This window comes from Enhydra lutris, unplaced genomic scaffold (assembly GCF_002288905.1).
Source record: "Enhydra lutris kenyoni isolate GAN:26980312 unplaced genomic scaffold, ASM228890v2 scaffoldscaffold5, whole genome shotgun sequence".
Classification (NCBI taxonomy): domain Eukaryota; kingdom Metazoa; phylum Chordata; class Mammalia; order Carnivora; family Mustelidae; genus Enhydra; species Enhydra lutris.
The window spans coordinates 31,232,225-31,251,779 of record NW_019154089.1 but is presented as its reverse complement, the minus strand read 5'-3'; the positions used below and the strand labels follow the sequence as shown (position 1 = coordinate 31,251,779).

Here is a 19,555-nt window from a genome sequence, read left to right as displayed (position 1 = left end):
ACGTTCAGCCCAATGCTGTGTTCCCACTAGTGGGGTGTGAGAGTTCCTGTATGTCTATATCTTCACCATCATGTGTGTGACTCATGTTTTTGTCCCCATTAGCCTAGGAGCTCCTAGAAGGGAGACTCTGTTTTCATGCCTCCTTGCTTGACACAGCCCAGGGCTGGGTACACGTTTAGAGCTTAGCGGTGCTGCAGGGGGCATGGTGGGGAAGGACTTTTGCTTAGGAGCTAATGTGTCAGGATGTTGGAGCAATAATTTTCTCAACTGTGAAATGGGCTAACAGTGTGGATTAATGGACATAGTATCAGTGAAGTGCTTTGTCTAATGCAGATGAGAACAGTAGCTGTGGTATTATTGGTTTATATTTGTACGAAGGTACACTCTCTGAACCATCTCTGGTTTAGCCTCTTTCTTTTGGGCTTTTGTAGTCATGTATTCAGATATAACATGGGACACCTGGTGGCGCAGTCAATTAAGCATCTGACTCTTGTTTGCGGTCAGGTCATGATCTCGGGGTAGTGAGCTGGAGCCCCACGTTGGGTTCTGCAATGGGCATGTCTGATTAAGATTCTCTCCCTCCCTCTCCCTCTGTCCCTCCCCCCACCCTAAAAGAAAAAAGAAAGAAAGAAAAAAAGACAGACTATACTGGGCCATGAGACTGAATCATGAGTGACACGCTATTCCTCATCTCAAAGAATTTGAAATCTATCAAGGAAGGACACAAATATAAGTGAATCCCTGTGGTGCCATGTGGCAGATGCCCTTCTAGAGATGCACACAGGATGTAAGGAGATCTCAGGCAAGGGCCCCGGACCCAGATAAGACACCTAACCACAACCAAAGGACTGGAGAGACGGACAGAAGGGCTAGAAAAAGCATGACCGGCCAAGGGAAGGACATTTGCAAAGACTTGGTAAGGGAAAGAGTTTGGAGAAATTGCTAGCATGTTTTGTGCCGGAGTGAAGGAGACGAGTCTGGAGAAGTGTGCCACTGTCACATGAAGGTGGTGTTAAGTATGACATTAAGGAGTTTGCTTTTTGCCTGTGCTGTTCTGTTCTGTCACATTTTACAGGCTAAGGAGCTCCAGAGAGGATGGTCAATATGTGACTGGCTGAAATGTCCTTTTTTAGACTAAAGAGAGCAAAGCTAGAGGCGTCTCAAAATCTCTGATACTCAGATGCAATGTTTCTCACCCTCTTTTTTTTTTTTATTGCCTCTCCTCCCCCAAGAGCATTTTTGGACAGATTTTTTTCCTAATAGTTCACCCCCTCATGAAATTTTAATAGTACAGATACTCTGTGAACATACTCTATACCAATGCGTTATTTTTGCATTATACATAAAAGAGTAAGGTTTTTCCCAACTCCCCCTAGTCACCAATTTTCACCCACTGGGGATTGTATCACCCACATGCCAATGAATATTCTGGTACATTGTGATCTGTTCAAGGGACAAGCCTAGGTTCTAACATTTTACAATCCCCTCGGCACCCTTCAAAACACAGCATTTGGAACGAAGACCTTCTGTTATTTAATAAATATTTGCTGAGTACCTACCATCCCAAGCAGAATTGGGACTGCAGTGAGCAAAACTCCCACCCCTCACGACGCATACGTTCTAAAGCAATCTGCGCAGATAAAATTAGTTCTCTCTTTGATCAAAACCAAATAATACCTGCCATGAAAACTCCCCGTCATGATACAGGCTCCCAATTTGCATCCTAGAATAGGACTTGGCATTATGTCCAGGTTGGAAATAGGCTGAAGGGATTAAAAACCTGTTTGATGCTAACAGGAAGCAGTCAGAAGACCAAGAGATAATACTTTCCTTAAATCGGCACAATACGAATTCCCAGCTCCCCTCCCACAAAGGCCAGCAGAGCATTTTACGTCTCAGGGTTTTTTGGACATTCCAGTGTTTTGCCAGCACCAATGGGAAGAGCTCTGCAGGTGCCAGTCACCATCTTTCACTGGCATTAGCCAAGAGAACTGGGGTCCCAAGCACGTGGTCCATTTAGGTCTGGGAAAGGGACCTCTCTGCCATTCCTGCGGAGAGGAAACTTTGGGAAGCTGGAGCCCTGGAGCCCTTCCCTCTGAAGTCCTAACCACCCCCCACCCTGTCCCGGGGACACTGGCAGGACAGTGGTCTCTGGAAGTCACGGGATTCACAAGTCTCTTGTCTACCTCCCAGTTGGAAAACCTCTCCTCTCATCCTTGTTTCCCTTCCTAACTCACCTAGCACTATCCATTCAGTGAGAGTTACCTTTTACAAAAGAAACCCCACTGCTTTTAGGCTGTCTCTGCTTCTTTGCTCTCAAAATCTCTAAGACTTGGGGTGCCTGGGTGGCTCAGTGGGTTCAAGCCTCTGCCTTAGGCTCAGGTCATGATCCCAGGGTCCTGGGATCGAGCCCTGCATTGGGCTCTCTGCTCAGCGGGGATCCTGCTTCCTCCTCTCTCTCTGCCTGCCTCTCTGCCTACTTGTGATCTCTGTCTGTGAAATATATAAATAAAATCTTTAAAAAAAAAAAACACACTAAGCCTCATAATTACAAAACCTAGGAACCTATTTGAAATGGTGAGGAAGAGGCCAGGGGCCAGCACGAGAGATAGGAAGTAAGAAACAAATTAATATTTCAGTCCATTGTCGTTCCACTCTGAAACCTCTTTCTTTATTCTGTACTTTTATAGAAAACTGTTCAAAACAACCAACCAGACAGTATGGACCAGATAATAAATAAAGGGCAAATGTCATCATCCTTGGACTAGCCCAGAGGGAGATTCTCCAGATTCTACCCACCTCTGCTCCTGTACTGTATCCCTACCCCCAGACCCTCTCTCCCTCAAAAGACCTTTCAGGGAGTCCACTCTAAATTGGACCAGGAAAATAGCGAGATCCCCTCATATATTTGTGAAAACTCCCAAGAGCCAGGCTTGTGGGTCAACCCTAGCGTACTGCAGTGTGGAGGACACCAAGGCCATGACCTCACTGAGAGGACATTGGGATCCTGACCTCCTACTTTTATTCTGAGTGTACTTTATAGACTTTAGGACCACTGACTGGACAGAGCTGGCTCCCTTCAGGCAAGCTTTCTGGCTGCTAGAATTTTTATGCTTGCCTTTAAGAATACTGAAGTTTTACCATTTGAACAGGGAAGAGGGGAGGAAAGGTCTCTTTCCTCCTAATTACTTTGGGAATGACTGTGAATCTTCTAAATGTCTCTTTTGCATCTTATTGGGTGGGAAATTTTGCTTTAAACCTGACCTAAAACTCCTATTTTAATAATACTGATAGCTTCTTATGTCTGCAGTTAAAGGTGAAATGGTTTTAAACGAGGTGATTCTCAAGTTGTTTTGATGTGTATCTCTTCCAGTCTGGTTGTTCCAGAGCCAGAAAGGAGACTCTAATATGGGAACATATATAGCTGGCCACTCTAGTCTGCTTTGTATTGTATTTAGGAAATTCAGGCCACTAACATAAATTCACACTTTGGGATAGACCTTTCCCAACAATACTGCTGCATAGACCTAGGGAGTGGGAGAGGAGATGGGAAAAATGAGGTGATGCTTCTCAAGCATCGGAAGAACCTATAACTGAATGAATGGTAGAGGTTTGGCAAGTTCATGATGCGTTTCCTACCAAAAGAAGTACTTAAGTAAAGGCATCCATTGCCTGTTGGATTACAGGAGCGTTTCTCAAACATTGATCCTTCTGGTTTCTCCTTCACTGTTCTCTGTGTTATAAACCATCTCAGAGGATAGGATGGGGAGGGCCTTCTTCTTTACTGACTCCCCATGGCTTGCAGCACGCGACTACATACACAGTACTCTTCCCATAAATAGCAGAGGATTCATTTTGCTTATGTTCCATGGCATGGGGAGCAGCTGGGTTGTAATAAGGCACCTCTGGCCCAGTAAGTTGGAGTAGAGATGTTTGACCATAAGGACAGAGGGCCTTATTTTCCTATCCTCTCTACCATTGCTGAGTGCCCTCCCCAAGCAAGTGAAAGTCAGAGTAGCCCTATGAAGCCCAGTAGATACCTTACAGAGATGACTTTTACATACGCTACATTAGGTTAAAATAATGAGTAAGAGCTTATAGTCTGAATTGGAAAGACTTGAGTTCAGATTCCTGATCCTGTTGTCAATTAGCTGTGCAATTGTTAGTAAGTTACTAACCAATAAATTTTCTCACTTGGGAAGTAGGGAACATGAAGACTATCTCATAGGATCATTGAGTAGATGGCATGAGACAATATGTGCATAAACATTTAGTATATGACATAGATTCTTGACAAGTGTTGCTTTTTAAAATAAATTGGTGAGAACTTAATACTGTAGAACAAGTTTTTTAATTACAGTTGCTATTTACAGAAAATGATAAAGTACAGACTAGCAAAATGAAGAAAATAAAAAGCACTCATTTTAGGCATGCAAAGATTTTCAATATTAAGATTTAAGTATATTTCTTTCTAGAATTTTCTACTATGAAATTTGTTTCAGAATTTTTCTTATGTGCATATATGATTATATGTATGCACATGTATGAATATTTATATGTAGCTGTATAAAAATGGCATAAAAAGCAGGTGCTTGGGTGTCTCAGTCCAGTCAGCATCTGACTCTTGATTTGGGCTGGGGTCATGCTCTCGGGATTGTGGGATTGAGCCCCATGTCTAGTTCCATACTCAGTGTGGAGTCTGCTTGAGATTCTCTGTCTCCCTATCCCTCTGCCCCTCCCCTCACTTGTGCTCAATAAATAAGTAAATAAATAACATCATTTTTTAAAATGGCATAAAATATACATACATATATCTTTATTGATGATTTCATTTATAATCAATTGTGCACATTTGCCCATGTTCTTAAATATTCCTCTACAGGACCTACATCATCTTCTATTCTATCATATTCTGTTATTTTAACATGCAACTTTTAGGTAGTTTTTAAGTTTTAATTTTTTTTCTCATAACTGGCATGGTGATGAACAACTCTCTAGCCAAACAATTTCACATTTATAGGATTATTTTGTAATGATTACATTCAAGAAGTAACATGTTAGTTTTCAGTAACAAAGATGAAATGAAGCATGAAAAGCAGAGTCTAGTAATGAGCACCTAGTAAGCCATCAGTAAATGTTAAGGGTAGTGGATCTGTATACTGTAAGAGGAGAGGGAAATCTATTTTATTTGAAATAGGCTTGCTAATTACTCCAAATATAATCTTCTATGTAAGAATGCTTAGCAGTTCTTACTTGTTTTATAAACACATATCGCACAAACCAACCAGATCCATGAGTTTATAGATGTGTTTCTATGAAAAGGTTTATTAGTATGTGTTTCTATGAAAAGTTCTGCTTCTCCAGCTTATAAAAACCATCTAGAATAATCCAAAACAAGATAATTGACATTTCCTTTGTGGGTCAGGGGCAGTGGGGGAAGGTTGGGTAGATATTTTTTTTACCTTTTTCCTTTTGTTGTGGAATCTGCTTGCTGCTGGTGTTACATGAATATACCCTCCAGCCCAATGCCTCTCACGTTGTTAAATTTTTTTTTTTTTTTGGCAGTGCCATCCCCATAAGGACCCAAAATAGAAATATACAGATGGCATGCTATCTCTGAAAGGATAATATTGACCTGAAAAATCAGTTCTCCTGCACAGGCTGAAGTGGTGTGATGGAGGAGGGAGGGGGGAAGTGCCCAGTTCCCACTTGGTCATTCAGGACCCCCAAGTATGGTGTCTGTCCTGCATGCATTGATGGCCGTGCCAGAGAGGAGAAATGGGAGACACCGGTGAGAGACTTCAGGAGTCTGGGAAAATGTACCTTCCTGAAATAAGCCGGGCGGGCACTGGCGAAGTGGAGAGCATATGGTTCATAGAGTCACTGAGGGGAGCAGCTGTTTGCCTCTAGCCAGTGGTGGCCATGGGAGAAGGCAGGTTCCTATTTCCCAGGGCTTCCCATTTCACAAGAAGTTGAAAACCTGGAGTTTTCATTTAAATCTCTCAATTTTCATTTTTTTGATGAGAGATTTTTATCTTTTTTACAGTTTTTATTTTAATACGTTAGTGAACATGTAGTGTTATATTAGTTTCAGGTGCATAATATGATGAATAAATTTGCAGTATGGAAAAGAAAGAGACATGTAAAGCACTTTAAAGTTAGCTCTTTAGGGTATTTTAACATTTAAATAATTATGGGAACATTTTCCTTCTTGGGATTCACACCAGAGCCCATACCTCAAACCCATCTCTTCAAGAACACACCAAAAAAGGTTGTGTGTGGTGCATAAAATTGCACACCAGAACCTTGCCTGTGTGGACAGGGACACATTGCAAAATAGCTTTACAACTATTTCTCCATCCAGTGGTCAATGAGCTTTTAAGGAATTTTGTCTTTGTGTGCATGTTGTTGTTGTTTTCACCTGACAATGCATTGTGGAAAATGTAGGAATAAATTGGTAAAATGTGTGTGTGTGTGTGTGTGTGTGTGTGTGTACATACACACATGTGTGCACACACACACACGCACGTCCTGTTCTATTTCCCTGGAGAACCTTGACTGAATCAGATATGTATCCACACTTATGTGGAAAAGAGGAAACGTGGTGGAGGGACAGGGAGAGAATCTAGATCTCTTTGAATGTATCTTGTTTTGTAGATTTGACTTTGGGGCTTTCTAAATAGTTCACAAAAATGTAATACAAAATTAAACATTCAAAAAGCTGTCATAATAAAATAAGATATGGGGAGGAATGAAACAAGTATTCTTGACTCAACAGCAGGTTGGTTGTATAATCATACAGAATCGAATTAGTTCAAGTGGCTTTGAGATCCAGTCATTTGCCTGTACCTGTCTAGAAGGATGTACTCTAAAACTTTTTCAAATTTTAAATTGTTTTTCTTAATCATAATTTTAGAATAGTAGTGGCTCTATGTATTGTGGGTTAAATCAAATGAATAATCATTTTGGTGTTGAGAACACAGATTTTTGGTATGCAAGAAAGGTAGTAAAGTTGTAAGATCCATGAGATTAAATGAAAACAGTCCTGTCTTGACTTTGAATTGAAGTTTAATGGGATAGGGCACCTGGATGGCTTAGTCAGTTAAGCATCTACTGCTTACCAATCTTCGATTCGGGTCATAATCTCAGGGTCCTAGGATTGAACCCAGCACTGGGCTCTCTGCTCCGTGAGGAGTCTGCTTCTCTCTCTCACCCTCCCTCTGTGCTTTCTTGTTCCCTTTCTCTCTCTCAAAGAAATAAAATCTCTTTTAAAAAGTCTAATGGGAGTTCATGGTGTATTCTATTTTAAAAATACAGAATTTATTTTCTAGCTCAGTCCATAGAAACAAGTGTCAACCCAGAAGAAATGAGCACCCAAAGTTGTCAGTCTGTGGTTTCTAAACACTAGTTGCCACAAAAATGAACCAAGTATTTTTATTAGAAATGACTGGTTCCAGGCCTGGGACAAGACATGTGTGGAATAACCCTGGGTCATGTTGTCATACCAGAAGCGAAAGGGCCATCAGAGATGGCTGGATCATATTAAAAGACTTAGGGGCTAACTTGAAGAGGTTCCTACTGAGCAAGGGTAGGAAGGTTAGAACTTAAGTAGCAATAAAAATTGCACTGGAATGAAACAAATTAAAAATGTCTGTAATTATACATAAAAAACCAAATGAAAAAAAGAAACCTAATCGGTTATCTTTGGAAGCTACTAGGTAATCAATATTTTGAGAACCCAAATAAAGGAGGACAAATCACACACCTTTTCAGGTTATAAACTATAATTTAGGGTGAATTGTTGATGAAATATGATTTCTCTTTGTAGACTATCCCAACTAATAAATTAAGAAATGATATAATTATTCTTTTCACCAATTTGAAATCCCTAGTGAAATAATATATCCTCTAGGCAAAGATCACCAATGGGTGATGACATCACAACAGAAGACATTTAATGTCTCTTGATAGAGTATGTAGTAGACAGAAAAATGCTATCCACTTTGAAGGTATCAATGTCCTCATCTCAGAAACCCGAAAATGTTACATTTTGTGGCAAAGGAGAATTAACATTGTGGATAGTATTATGGTTGCTAATCAATTGTTTTAAAATGGAGAGAGTGTCCTGGATAATCCAGGTATGCCTGATGGAATTACCAGGGTCTTTAAAAGTGGAAAAGGGAGGGGGAAGACTCATCGTCAGAGGGATTGGACATAAGGTAGATTCAGCCAGTCATTATGGACTTTGAAGATGAAAGAGGCCACAAGCCCAGGAACCTCAAGAAGCTAGAAAAAGTAGAAAAAGTGGAAAAGGGAGGGGGAAGACTCATCGTCAGAGGGATTGGACATAAGGTAGATTCAGCCAGTCATTATGGACTTTGAAGATGAAAGAGGCCACAAGCCCAGCAACCTCAAGAAGCTAGAAAAAGTCTTCCTTTGAACCTCCAGAAAGGAGTGCAGGAGACCAAATGGTACCTTGATTTTCATGCTTTGTGTCCTGGGTCAGACTTATACAGAATCGTGACATAATACATTTGTGTTGTGTTAAGCCATGGAGTTTGTGGTTATTTGTGATGGTCGCAGTAGAATAGTAATATATTCCATTTCCTCGAATGTGTTCTTCCTAGGAAACAGAGCTTAAATCTCATCAAGCCTCTTGATCTAACTACCAACTTACAAAAAGTATAGGGGACAGAAGAACACACTTTAAGAAATTATGGGAATGTTCAGCCACATGTAAATGCTGGGCAGGGCTATTAGAAAAATGACATGTTCTGTTCATCAAATAAAGGTTATGTACATATGTGGATCTGTGAAAAGAACCAAACTGAGGAGATTTTTAGGAGATGACCTACTATTTTATGTATCAACCAATTCTAGTAGGGAACTTGATTCAAGGAAACAAGTCTAAGGAGAGAAAATAAAAAAATGAAATCTGAACACTGATGCTGTTATTTTATTATTTTTAGATTATATTGGATGTATTAGGGTATTAGATGATATTAGGGTATTAGATGATATTATTTTAGTATTTTTTGTGGTAGAAGTGATGGTATTAGAGTTATATTTAACCAAATGAGGTAGTTATGGTGGGTATACCAGATAACAATAGCCATAAATGGATCATTGTTGAAGGTGAATGATAATGTGTTTGCTATTGATCTTCTATTTTTGTATGTATTTTACTATTTCTGTAATAGAATATCTGTAAAAATGTCAGCAACTAATTTGACCTCTTTAATATTTTGTGAGCAAAACACAATGTATCCAAAAACTAGATTCAACCAACAGACTGCACTTTGCAATTTTTGCACAAAGTTTTGGAAACTGGACCATGGACTTTAACTGGGGGAATTATCCCTTTATCGTTTCACACTTATCTCCTGCCTCCATTCTGTCTGCAATACCTAGCAAAAGGGCTCTGACTAGGGGGCATTACAGATTGCTTAGAATAGAATTTTCTCAGAATAAGTGAGCGAAGAGGGTAATATGCATAATTGCTTTGAACAATACCTCCTAGTATTTTATTGGACCCTCTCTTATCCCATCTCTCAAAAAAAAAAAAAAAAGGCAGTAACTTTGTTTCAATTTTTGAAAGCCTGAGGTTTTTTGAAATATTGGCTAATTGCATTTTCTCTGTTATCTTTGTGCTTCTATTTCAGGATGGAATGGGGAATTTGAGAATCACAGACAAAGGTCTAAAACTAGAAGGAGACTCAGAATTCTTGCAACCTCTCTACGCCAAAGAAATCCAGTCCCGACCAGTAAGTACTCCCATGAGAAAAAGGAATGGTGGTTTCTCTGGCATCTAAATCTGGGGGAATTTATCAGCCATCAGCTGCACATAAAGCATCATGGGAGGGAATGGTAACGTAGGAAGTAGGATTTGATCAAATCACAAGTCTTGAGCATAATCCCTGCTGTGGTACTATACATAACTGTGATGACCTCTCTGAGCCTTTATTCCTGCCAAAGGAATAACCTCTGTTAATGAACTATCGTAGATTATGCTGCAAATATGCCAAGAAAGGAAATGTGGAAGTGCTTTAGGTACTATACAAATCCAAGAAAGTATTGCTATCTTTTTTTAATTGTCAAGTGCTTTAAATACTGCCTTTGGAAACATAGAACAAAAGAACTAGAATTTTTCTTTTCATTAAGACTTTGGACAGTGTAGCCAAGGTTGGTTAGAATCACTCAATATGTCAACAACTGTGCTCTAACATAACACTCTAGCGTGCATGCTCTGTTCCATGCACTCTGTTTTTTTGTGTGCATTATCATTACCCAATTTAATCCATACACCAGTCCACAGGGTTGGCAATTATTGTCGCCTCCATTTTACAGATTACAGAATTGAGCCTTAGAGAAGAGCTGTGTTCAGAGCCACGTACTTATGAAGTAGTAGAGTAAGAACTTCAGGGCAGGAAGTCCAGTTCTGAAGCTTTTCTGTTAAATAGAGTCCACTATGTAACCTTTCATGCTCATTCTTTGTTTTTGTCATGAGAGAAGGGATTTCTAGATATTTGTTTTATTAACCAATATTATCAAAAGTAATTTTTGTTTTTGAGCATGTTTTTTTTTTCCAGTTGTTTCTTTGACTTTGTTTGGTCTTTTGTTTGTTGGTGGAGTGGTGGGATTTGCTGGTTCAAAAGGATTCCAAATGCATTTGCTCTTCTGGGATTGGTTCAGGTCCATGTGCAAGCAAAAAGTAATGTGAAAGGTCCCTAAAGCCTTATTTGCATACGTGTGCATTGATGAGCATAATTAATGAAATTCAGCAACTTGGTACAGTGGATAATTTTATCTGAATGTTATCTCAACTACTGAATGCTATTAACCTGGGTGAAACTACTGAATTGCCAGTATGTTTACTTCCTTGTGTGCCTCGTAAAAGGGAGGGAGCTATGATGTTAAAATTTTCAAAGAGAGCAAATCAGTTCAGCCACCCTATTGGTGATTATAAAATTTAACTGGGTTAGGCACTGAAGTACCAAGGGTACTATAAATATATCCATCACCTTGAAGAAATCATATTCTGGATGGAATCATGGGATAAAGCTATAAGGAGAGTCAGGTGATGATTCTATGTTAAATAGAATGGAGACAGTTAATTTCAAGCATTTAAGAAATCACCAGGTTTTTTTTTAAGACTTTATTTATTTATTTGACAGAGAGAGAGAGAGAGACAGACAGCAAGAGAGGGAACACAAGCACAGAAGTGGGAGAGGGAGAAGCAGGCTGAGCAGGAAGCCTGATGTGGGGCTCAATCCCAGAACCCTGGGATCATGACCTGAGCCAAAGACAGACACTTAACCGACTGGGCCCCCCAGGTGCCCCAAGATCACTATAAAAATTGCTGCAATTTCTATTTCTCCCAGCCTGGCAAGCTGGCTGGTTAAATTATATTTTGAGTTATTAGTTGTACTTCAGATTGATCTTATCAGTGTTAAACTTTTTTTTTTTTTTTTTTTTTTTTTTTAGTATTGATACAATGTTATATCAGTTTCAGGTGGATAACATAGTGATTAAACAAGTTGATATATTATGCTATTCTCACACAAGTAGCTACTATTAGTCAACGTAGCTACTATTAGTCAAGGTTCAACATTATCATAATATCATTGGCCATGTTACTTATGCTGTGCCTTTTATTCCTGTGATTTATTCATTGCAGAACTAGAAGCCTGTACCACCCTCTCCCCTTCACTCATCTCCCCATCCCCAACTCGCCTCCCCCTGGCAAACAGTTTGTTCTCTGCATTTATAGATCCAATTCAGCTTTCTATTAGTTTATTCACTTGTTTTTTTCACATTCCACATGTGACTGAAATCATGGTGTTTGTCTTTCTCATCTGGCTTAGTTCACTTAGCATAAAATCCTCTAGGTCCGTCCATGTTGTTGCAAATGGCACGATCTCATTCTTCTTACGGCTGCATAATATTCCTCTGTGTGTGTGTGTGTGTGTGTGTGTGTGTGTGTGTGTGTGAACACTACATCTTCCTATTCTGTATTAAACTTATTTAACTTACAAATTTGGACCGATAATTTCTACTGATGTCAGCCCCCCTTATTTTGTAAAGGGCCAAATAGCAAATATTTTAAAGATTTTATTTATTTATTTGACAGAGAGATCACAAGCAGGCAGAGAGGCAGGCAGAGAGAGAGGAGGAAGCAGGCTCCCCTAGAGAGCAGAGAGCCCGATGCGGGGCTCGATCCCAGGACTCTGAGATCATGACCCGAGCCGAAGGCAGCGGCTTAACCCACTGAGCCACCCAGGCGCCCCCAAATAGCAAATATTTTAGACTTTTTTTTTTTTCCTTTTCAACAACTCCTTAAAAATGTAAAAAAATATTATATTGAGGGCCACCAGACAAATAGGCTGTAGATTGTAGTTTGCCAAGCTTTTAAACCATATTAGTGATATTTCTATAAATATATAGATGATCTGGCTAAAATGCATGTGGTACAAGGGAGAAGATTTTAAAGTCATGGCTAAAATAGTTATGTTACATAAAATACCCTGAGAGAAGTTTCTTTGACATAGAGTTAGAGTCCTTAAAGAAATTGAAATTAGGGGTGCCCGGGTGGTTCAGTGGGTTAAAGCCTCTGCCTTCAGCTTGGGTCATGATCTCTGCTCAGCAGGGAGCCTGCTTCCTTCTCTCTCTCTCTCTCTCTCTCTGCCTGCCTCTCTGCCTACTGTGATCTCTGTCAAATAAATAAATAAAATCTTAAAAAAAAAGAAATAGAAATTAATTAATTAATTAAGATTATTTCAATTTCTTTTTTTTAAGATTTTATTTATTTATTTGACAGAGAGAGAGACAGCACGAGAGGGAACACAAGCAGTGTGGAGAGGGAGAAGCAGGCTTCCCGCCAAGCAGGGAGCCCAATGCAGGGCTTGATCCCAGGACTCTGGGATTCTGACCTGAGCCGAAGGTAGATGCTTTACAACTAAGCCCCCTAGGTGCTCTATAAAATTTTTTTTAATTTTAAAAAAGGAATAGAAGAGGGCACCTGGGTGGCTCAGTTGGTTAAGCTCTGCCTTCATCTCAGGTCATGATCTCAGAGTTCTGGGATCAAACCCTTCATCATGCTCAATGCTCAGGTGGGCATTCTGCTTCTCCCTCTGCCTCTCCCCCCAACTCATGGGCTCACATTCTCTGTCTCTCTCAATAAATTTTAATAAAAGATTATTTTAATCTGGAAAAATCAGTGAGTTAGGCTCAGTGCTTTCACATCACCATTTAAGGAAAATAAAGTGTCAGAATTCACTGTTTTTCATTGCTCTTAAGAAAGTATTTTCCTGGGCACCTGGGTGGCTCACTGGGTTAAAGCTTCTGCCTTTGGCTCAGGTCATGATTCCAGGGTCCTGGGATCGAGTCCCACATCGGGCTCTCTGCTCAGTGGGGAGCCTGCTTCTTCCTGTCTCTCTCTCTTTCTCTCTCTCTCTCTCTCTCTCTCTGCCTGCCTCTCTGCCTACTTGTGATCTCTGTCTGTCAAATAAATAAATAAAATCTTAAAAAAAAAAGAAATTATTTTCCTTCCAAAAAATAAATAATAAATAAAGCTCTTTTAGCTTAAATGTTTCTGACAACAAAATAAGTATGTTCTCTCTGAAGGGGAAAAAAAAAAAAGACATACAGAAATGCATATACAGTAAAATCCACCCCTAAGTCCCACGGGCTCTCACCGAAACAGTGCCCATATCTGTCCCCTTGTCCCCTCTCCCCCAACACATGCCACCTGCAGGCTCCAGCCAGCATCCTATCCGACCTGCACCACTGTGAGTGCCTCCTCCCTCTCCACTACCTTTCTCTCATAGCCTCAAAATCCAAATCATAGCCCAAATGGGCTTTTTTTTTTTAACATAAGCAAAATATGAATTTATTGTAGAGTTTTAAATAACTCAGAAACAACATTAAAACTTGAAAAACTAGATCCAGAATTAATAGTGACTATGGCATTTCTGGAGATGATTACATAGGTTATTGTTTATAAATGTAGGCAATCTAATTTAAATAAAATTGAGTATAACATTAAAATAACAAATCAGAATGAATTTTTAGCAATGAATAATAATAATAATACGATCTTTTTTTATCATTTTTTAAAATTTATTTTCAGCATAATAGTATTCATTGTTTTTGTACCACACCCAGTGCTCCATGCAATCCATGCCCTCTCTAATACCCACCACCTGGTTTCCCCAACCTCCCACCCCCCCCACCTCTTCAAACCCTTCAGATTGTTTTTCAGAGTCCATAGTCTCTCATGGTTCACCTCCCCTTCCAATTTCCCCCAACTCCCTTCTCTAACTCCCCATGTCCTCCATGCTATTTGTTATGTTCCACAAATAAGTGAAACCATATGATAATTGAATCTCTCTGCTTGACTTATTTCACTCAGCATAATCTCTTCCAGTCCCGTCCATGTTGCTACAAAAGTTGGGTATTCATCCTTTCTGATGGCTTAAAAGACTATGCAACCACCAAGCCGACACTGCAGGAAATATTAAGGGGGGGTTCTATAAAAGAGGAAAAATCCTAAGAATAGCATTGAACAGAAATATAGAGACAATCTACAGAAAGAAAGACTTCAAAGGTAACACGATGTCAATAAAAACGTATCTATCAATAATCACTCTCAATGTGAATGGCCTAAATGCGCCCATAAAAAGGCACAGGGTTGCAGATTGGATAAAATGACAGGACCCATCCATATGTTGTCTACAAGAGACCCATTTTGAACCTAAAGATACACCCAGACTGAAAGTGAAGGGATGGAGAAGCATCTTTCATGCCAATGGGCCTCAAAAGAAGGCCGGGGTAGCGATTCTCATATCAGATAAATTAGATTTTAAACTAAAGACTGTAGTCAGAGATACAGAAGGACACTACATCATTCTTAAAGGGACTATCCACCAAGATGATCTAACAATTGTAAATATCTATGCCCCCAATATGGGAGCAGCCAATTACATAAGAAAACTGTTAATCAAGATAAAGAGTCATATTGATATGAATATATTAATAGTAGGAGATCTTAACATGCCTCTCTCAGAAATAGATCATCGAAGCAGAAAATCAATAAAGAAACAAGAGCATTGAATGACATATTGGTCCAGATGGACCTCATAGATATATACAGAACATTCCACCCTAAAACAACAGAATACTCATTCTTCTCAAGTGCATATGGAACCTTCTCAAGAATAGACCACATACCGGGTCACAAATCAGGACTCAACCGATACCAAAAGACTGAGATTATTCCCTGCATATTCTCAGATCACAATGCTTTGAAACTGGAGCTCAATCACAAGGAAAAGTTCAGAAGGAACTCAATCACCTGGAAGCTAAAGACCACCTTCCTTAAGAATGCTTGGATCAACCAGGAGATCAAAGAAGAACTGAAACAATTCATGGAAACCAATGAGAATGAAGACACTTCGGTCCAAAACCTATGGGATACAGCAAAGGCGTCCTAAGGGGGAAATACATAGCCATCCAAGCCTCCCTCAAAAAAATTGAAAAATCCAGAACACAGCAGCTGTCTCTACACCTTAAAGAACTGGAGAATCAACAACAAATCAAACCAACTCCACACATAAGAAGGGAAATCATCAAGATTAGAGCTGAGATCAATGAAGTAGAAACCAGAGATACAGTAGAACGCATCAATGAAACCAGAAGCTGGTTTTTTGAAAGAATCAATAAGATCGATAAACCATTGGCCACACTAATCCAAAAGCAAAGAGAGAAAGTCCTAATTAATAAAATTATGAATGAAAAGGGAGAGATCACAACTAACACCAAGGAAGTAGAAACAATCATCAGAAGTTATTATCAACAGTTATATGCCAATAAGCCAAGCAACCTAGATGAAATGGATGCATTCCTGGAAAACTATAAACTCTCAAAATTGAACCAGGAAGATATCGACAACCTTAATAGACCGATATCTAGTAATGAGATTGAAGCAGTGATCAAAAACCTCCCAAACAACAAGAGCCCAGGACCTGATGGATTCCCTGGGGAATTCTACCAAACTTTCAAAGAAGAAATAACGCCTATTCTCCTGAAGCTGTTTCAAAAAATTGAAACAGAAGGAAAACTTCCAGACTCTTTCTATGAAGCCAGCATTACCCTGATCCCCAAACCAGGCAAAGACCCTACCACAAAGGAGAATTTCATACCAATATCACTGATGAATATGGATGCTAAGATTCTCAACAAGATCCTAGCAAACAGGATCCAACAGCACATTAAAAAGATTATCCACCATGACCAGGTGGGATTCATCCCTGGGCTACAAGGATGGTTCAACATTCGCAAATCAATCAATGTGATAGAACAAATCAATAAGAGAAGAGAGAAGAACCACATGGTCCTCTCAATTGATGCAGAAAAAGCATTTGACAAAATCCAGCATCCGTTCCTGATTAAAACACTTCAAAGTATAGGGATAGAGGGAACATTCCTGAACTTCATAAAATCTATCTATGAAAGACCCACAGCAAATATCATCCTCAATGGGAAAAAGCTTGCAGCCTTCCCATTGAGATCAGGAACATGACAAGGATGCCCACTCTCACCACTCTTGTTCAACATAGTATTAGAAGTCCTAGCAACAGCAATCAGACAACAAAGAGAAATAAAAGGTATCCAAATTGGCAATGAAGAAGTCAAACTCTCTCTCTTCACAGATGACATGATTCTTTATATGGAAAACCCAAAAGACTCCACCCCCAAACTACTAGAACGCATACAGCAATTCAGTATTGCTGCAGGATACAAAGTCAACGTACAGAAATCAGTGGCTTTCTTATACACTAACAATGAAAATACAGAAAGGGAAATTAGAGAATCAATTCCATTTACTATAGCACCAAGAACCATAAGATACCTGGGAATAAACCTAACCAAAGAGGTAAAGGATCTGTACTGGAGGAACTACAGAACACTCATGAAAGAAATTGAAGAAGACACAAAAAGATGGAAGATCATTCCATGCTCTCGGATCTGAAGAATAAACATTGTTAAAATGTCTATACTGCCTAGAGCAATCTATACTTTTAATGCCATTCCAATCAAAATTCCACCGGTATTCTTCAAAGAGCTGGAGCAAATAATCCAAAAATTTGTATGGAACCAAAAGAGACCCCGAATCGCTGAGGAAATGTTGAAAAACAAAAATAAAACTGGGGGCATCACGTTACCAAATGGGCTTTTTGAAATGTCACATCTCTCCACTCTTTACCAAGGATTCTCTTAGCTTCCCATTGCACCTGGAATGAACTCCTACCTCCTTGCTAAGGGCTATACAGTTCTCTCCTAGATGTTTTTCATGGAGGTCTCCTTTTGGCCATCCTGTTCTCAGTTTAAATGTTGCCATTCTAGAAAGACCTTCCTTGTTAAGCACAACAGCCATAAATAAAACATAACCCTGTTGTCCCCCCCACCTTGTAACTGTCATCATTTGACATTCGTGTTTGCTCAGAAATACAAATTGGCAGAACAGGAGATTGTGCTAATATATTCCTTAGTATATTTTCCCTAGTATATTCCTGAACCCCCGCTGCTGTATCTAGCACACACTATGTGCTCAGTAGATACCTGTGAAATTGAAAAATAAATCATAAAAATAAAGTATCACTTAAATCTATCTTGCAGGGTCAAGCACAGTTAACAGCTCAGTGTACTTATTTATGCATTTCCCACAGGATATTTTTTAAATAGAACCATACTTTGCATACTCTTCTGTACCTTTTTTTCCTCCAAATAATACATTAACAGTAAATTTTCTGTATCTGAATAATATTTAACAGTTTAAGAGCCTTTGTGAGACATAATTAACATGGAATAAATTATACCTATTTAAAGTGTATACTATGGTATGGTATGTTTTTGCATAGATATTTACACATGAAACCATCACCACAATCAAGGTAATGAACAGATTACCCTGAAGACTTTCTCCCATACCCCTTTTTAGCCCCTCCACCCTGTCCACAACCAACTTTGTCATATGCTTTCTGTCCTGCCCATTACTTTGCATTTCTTAGAATTTTTCATAAATGGACTCATATAATTTTCATATCTGAATAATTTTAAGAATGCATGTCTACATGCTTTTATCAAGATCTCTTAACCATTTATTTAATATCCAACTTCAAGAAGAATTTTGCCTATAATTGGGCTATCTTGGCTTTACTGGGGAGAGCAGAAGTGGCTCAGGGCACAGACCTTGAATATTTCCCTTTTAGATGACATCAGAGCACTGAGAAGGGACTAGAGAAGAGCACGGTAGGCATAACAGGCAAGGTAGAATTAGTCTCTTTGGATTTTCACAAAAAGCTAAAACAGATATGCTGGATCAAAAAGGCAGACAAATGAGATCATAACCTGGTAACTTAGTCTGTAGGGCTCCCCTTCCCTCAAAGTACAAGGGTAATTGCTAGCTGAACAGAATTGGGGTTCTGGCAGCAAAGAAGGTGAGGAAGGATTGTTGGGCAGACAACCAATAGAATTTGCCTTATTGATGGATTCATAACCTCACAGGGTGCTTGTGTGACCCTCACATGTAGCATCTTCTCCTCTCCCTCCTGGCAGTTGCGGCTCGTTGGTTATTTTCTGATACACCTGACCATTGCTTCTAGACCACCTCTGGGAGGCTCTTCTCAGAAGAAGTATTTGCAGTATCATTTCCCTGTAGATCACAGCTGCCTTTATTTCTTATTGCCATCAAAAAGAGATTAGTGCCCAGTTGAACAAGATTACTCAGCCCCTCTGAGCGCGGATAACTAATGAAGTAATACTTCATTCTGTTTTTGTGTTTCATTGATCTGTGAGGAATTGGGATTGGTTAAGCAATCCACACAATGTTCCATACTGTATTAGATTTCATTATTGAAGGTTGCAATCCTGTAATGTCACGACAAATTGATTAGTGTGATAGCAATCACTCTAGAAGATAAATTAATGAGAAAGGGTTCATGACTACAAAAACTTCCGTCGGGGAACTGAACGAAAGTCCCAGGACGTGCTGACTTTACCCACATGGATGCATAGTTTCTATAAGTATCGTGCAGCTCAGAAAACAGATTGAAAAGGACATGCACTAAATTAACTATTCTACCATGACATCCAAAGACCAGCCTGTCTCTAAAAATACTAATTGAATGCATTTAGCACAGAATGTTGTAGAGTTAGGGGGTTTATTGCCAAAAAACTCTGTGTCTAAATCCACATTTCAGGGTGATAGGCATCTTTTTAATTGCCAAATACAACTACAAAATTTTGGCAAGATCTACTAGTAGATAGGTTGAATGAATGAAAACTTAGGAGACCTTTACTCTTAGAGTATCATTTTGAAAAAAAGTGGTGAATCCCTGCTTTGGAGAGACTGCTTATCTTACTTTCCATGATGCTGCAACTAGATGGTACTTTAATGTGACTTAATGTAAAGTGACAAGGAAAGGGCAACTAGCATTTCTCGGGCAGCTACTCTGGGTATGCTGTGCGGGAAAGCTACACAGTGAATTTTTTTCTA

General features: G+C 39.4%; 1 protein-coding gene across 1 annotated transcript in view; it reads left to right on the top strand.

Annotated features, from left to right (window-relative positions):
• Window positions 1-19,555, top strand: part of LOC111141155 (sarcoglycan delta) — a 378,621-nt gene that overhangs the window by 146,251 nt on the left and 212,815 nt on the right. Inside the window, exon 2 of the mRNA XM_022493516.1 lies at window positions 9,663-9,764. Coding sequence (XP_022349224.1) covers window positions 9,663-9,764 — 102 coding nt within the window. The remainder of the gene's footprint in view (window positions 1-9,662; window positions 9,765-19,555) is intronic.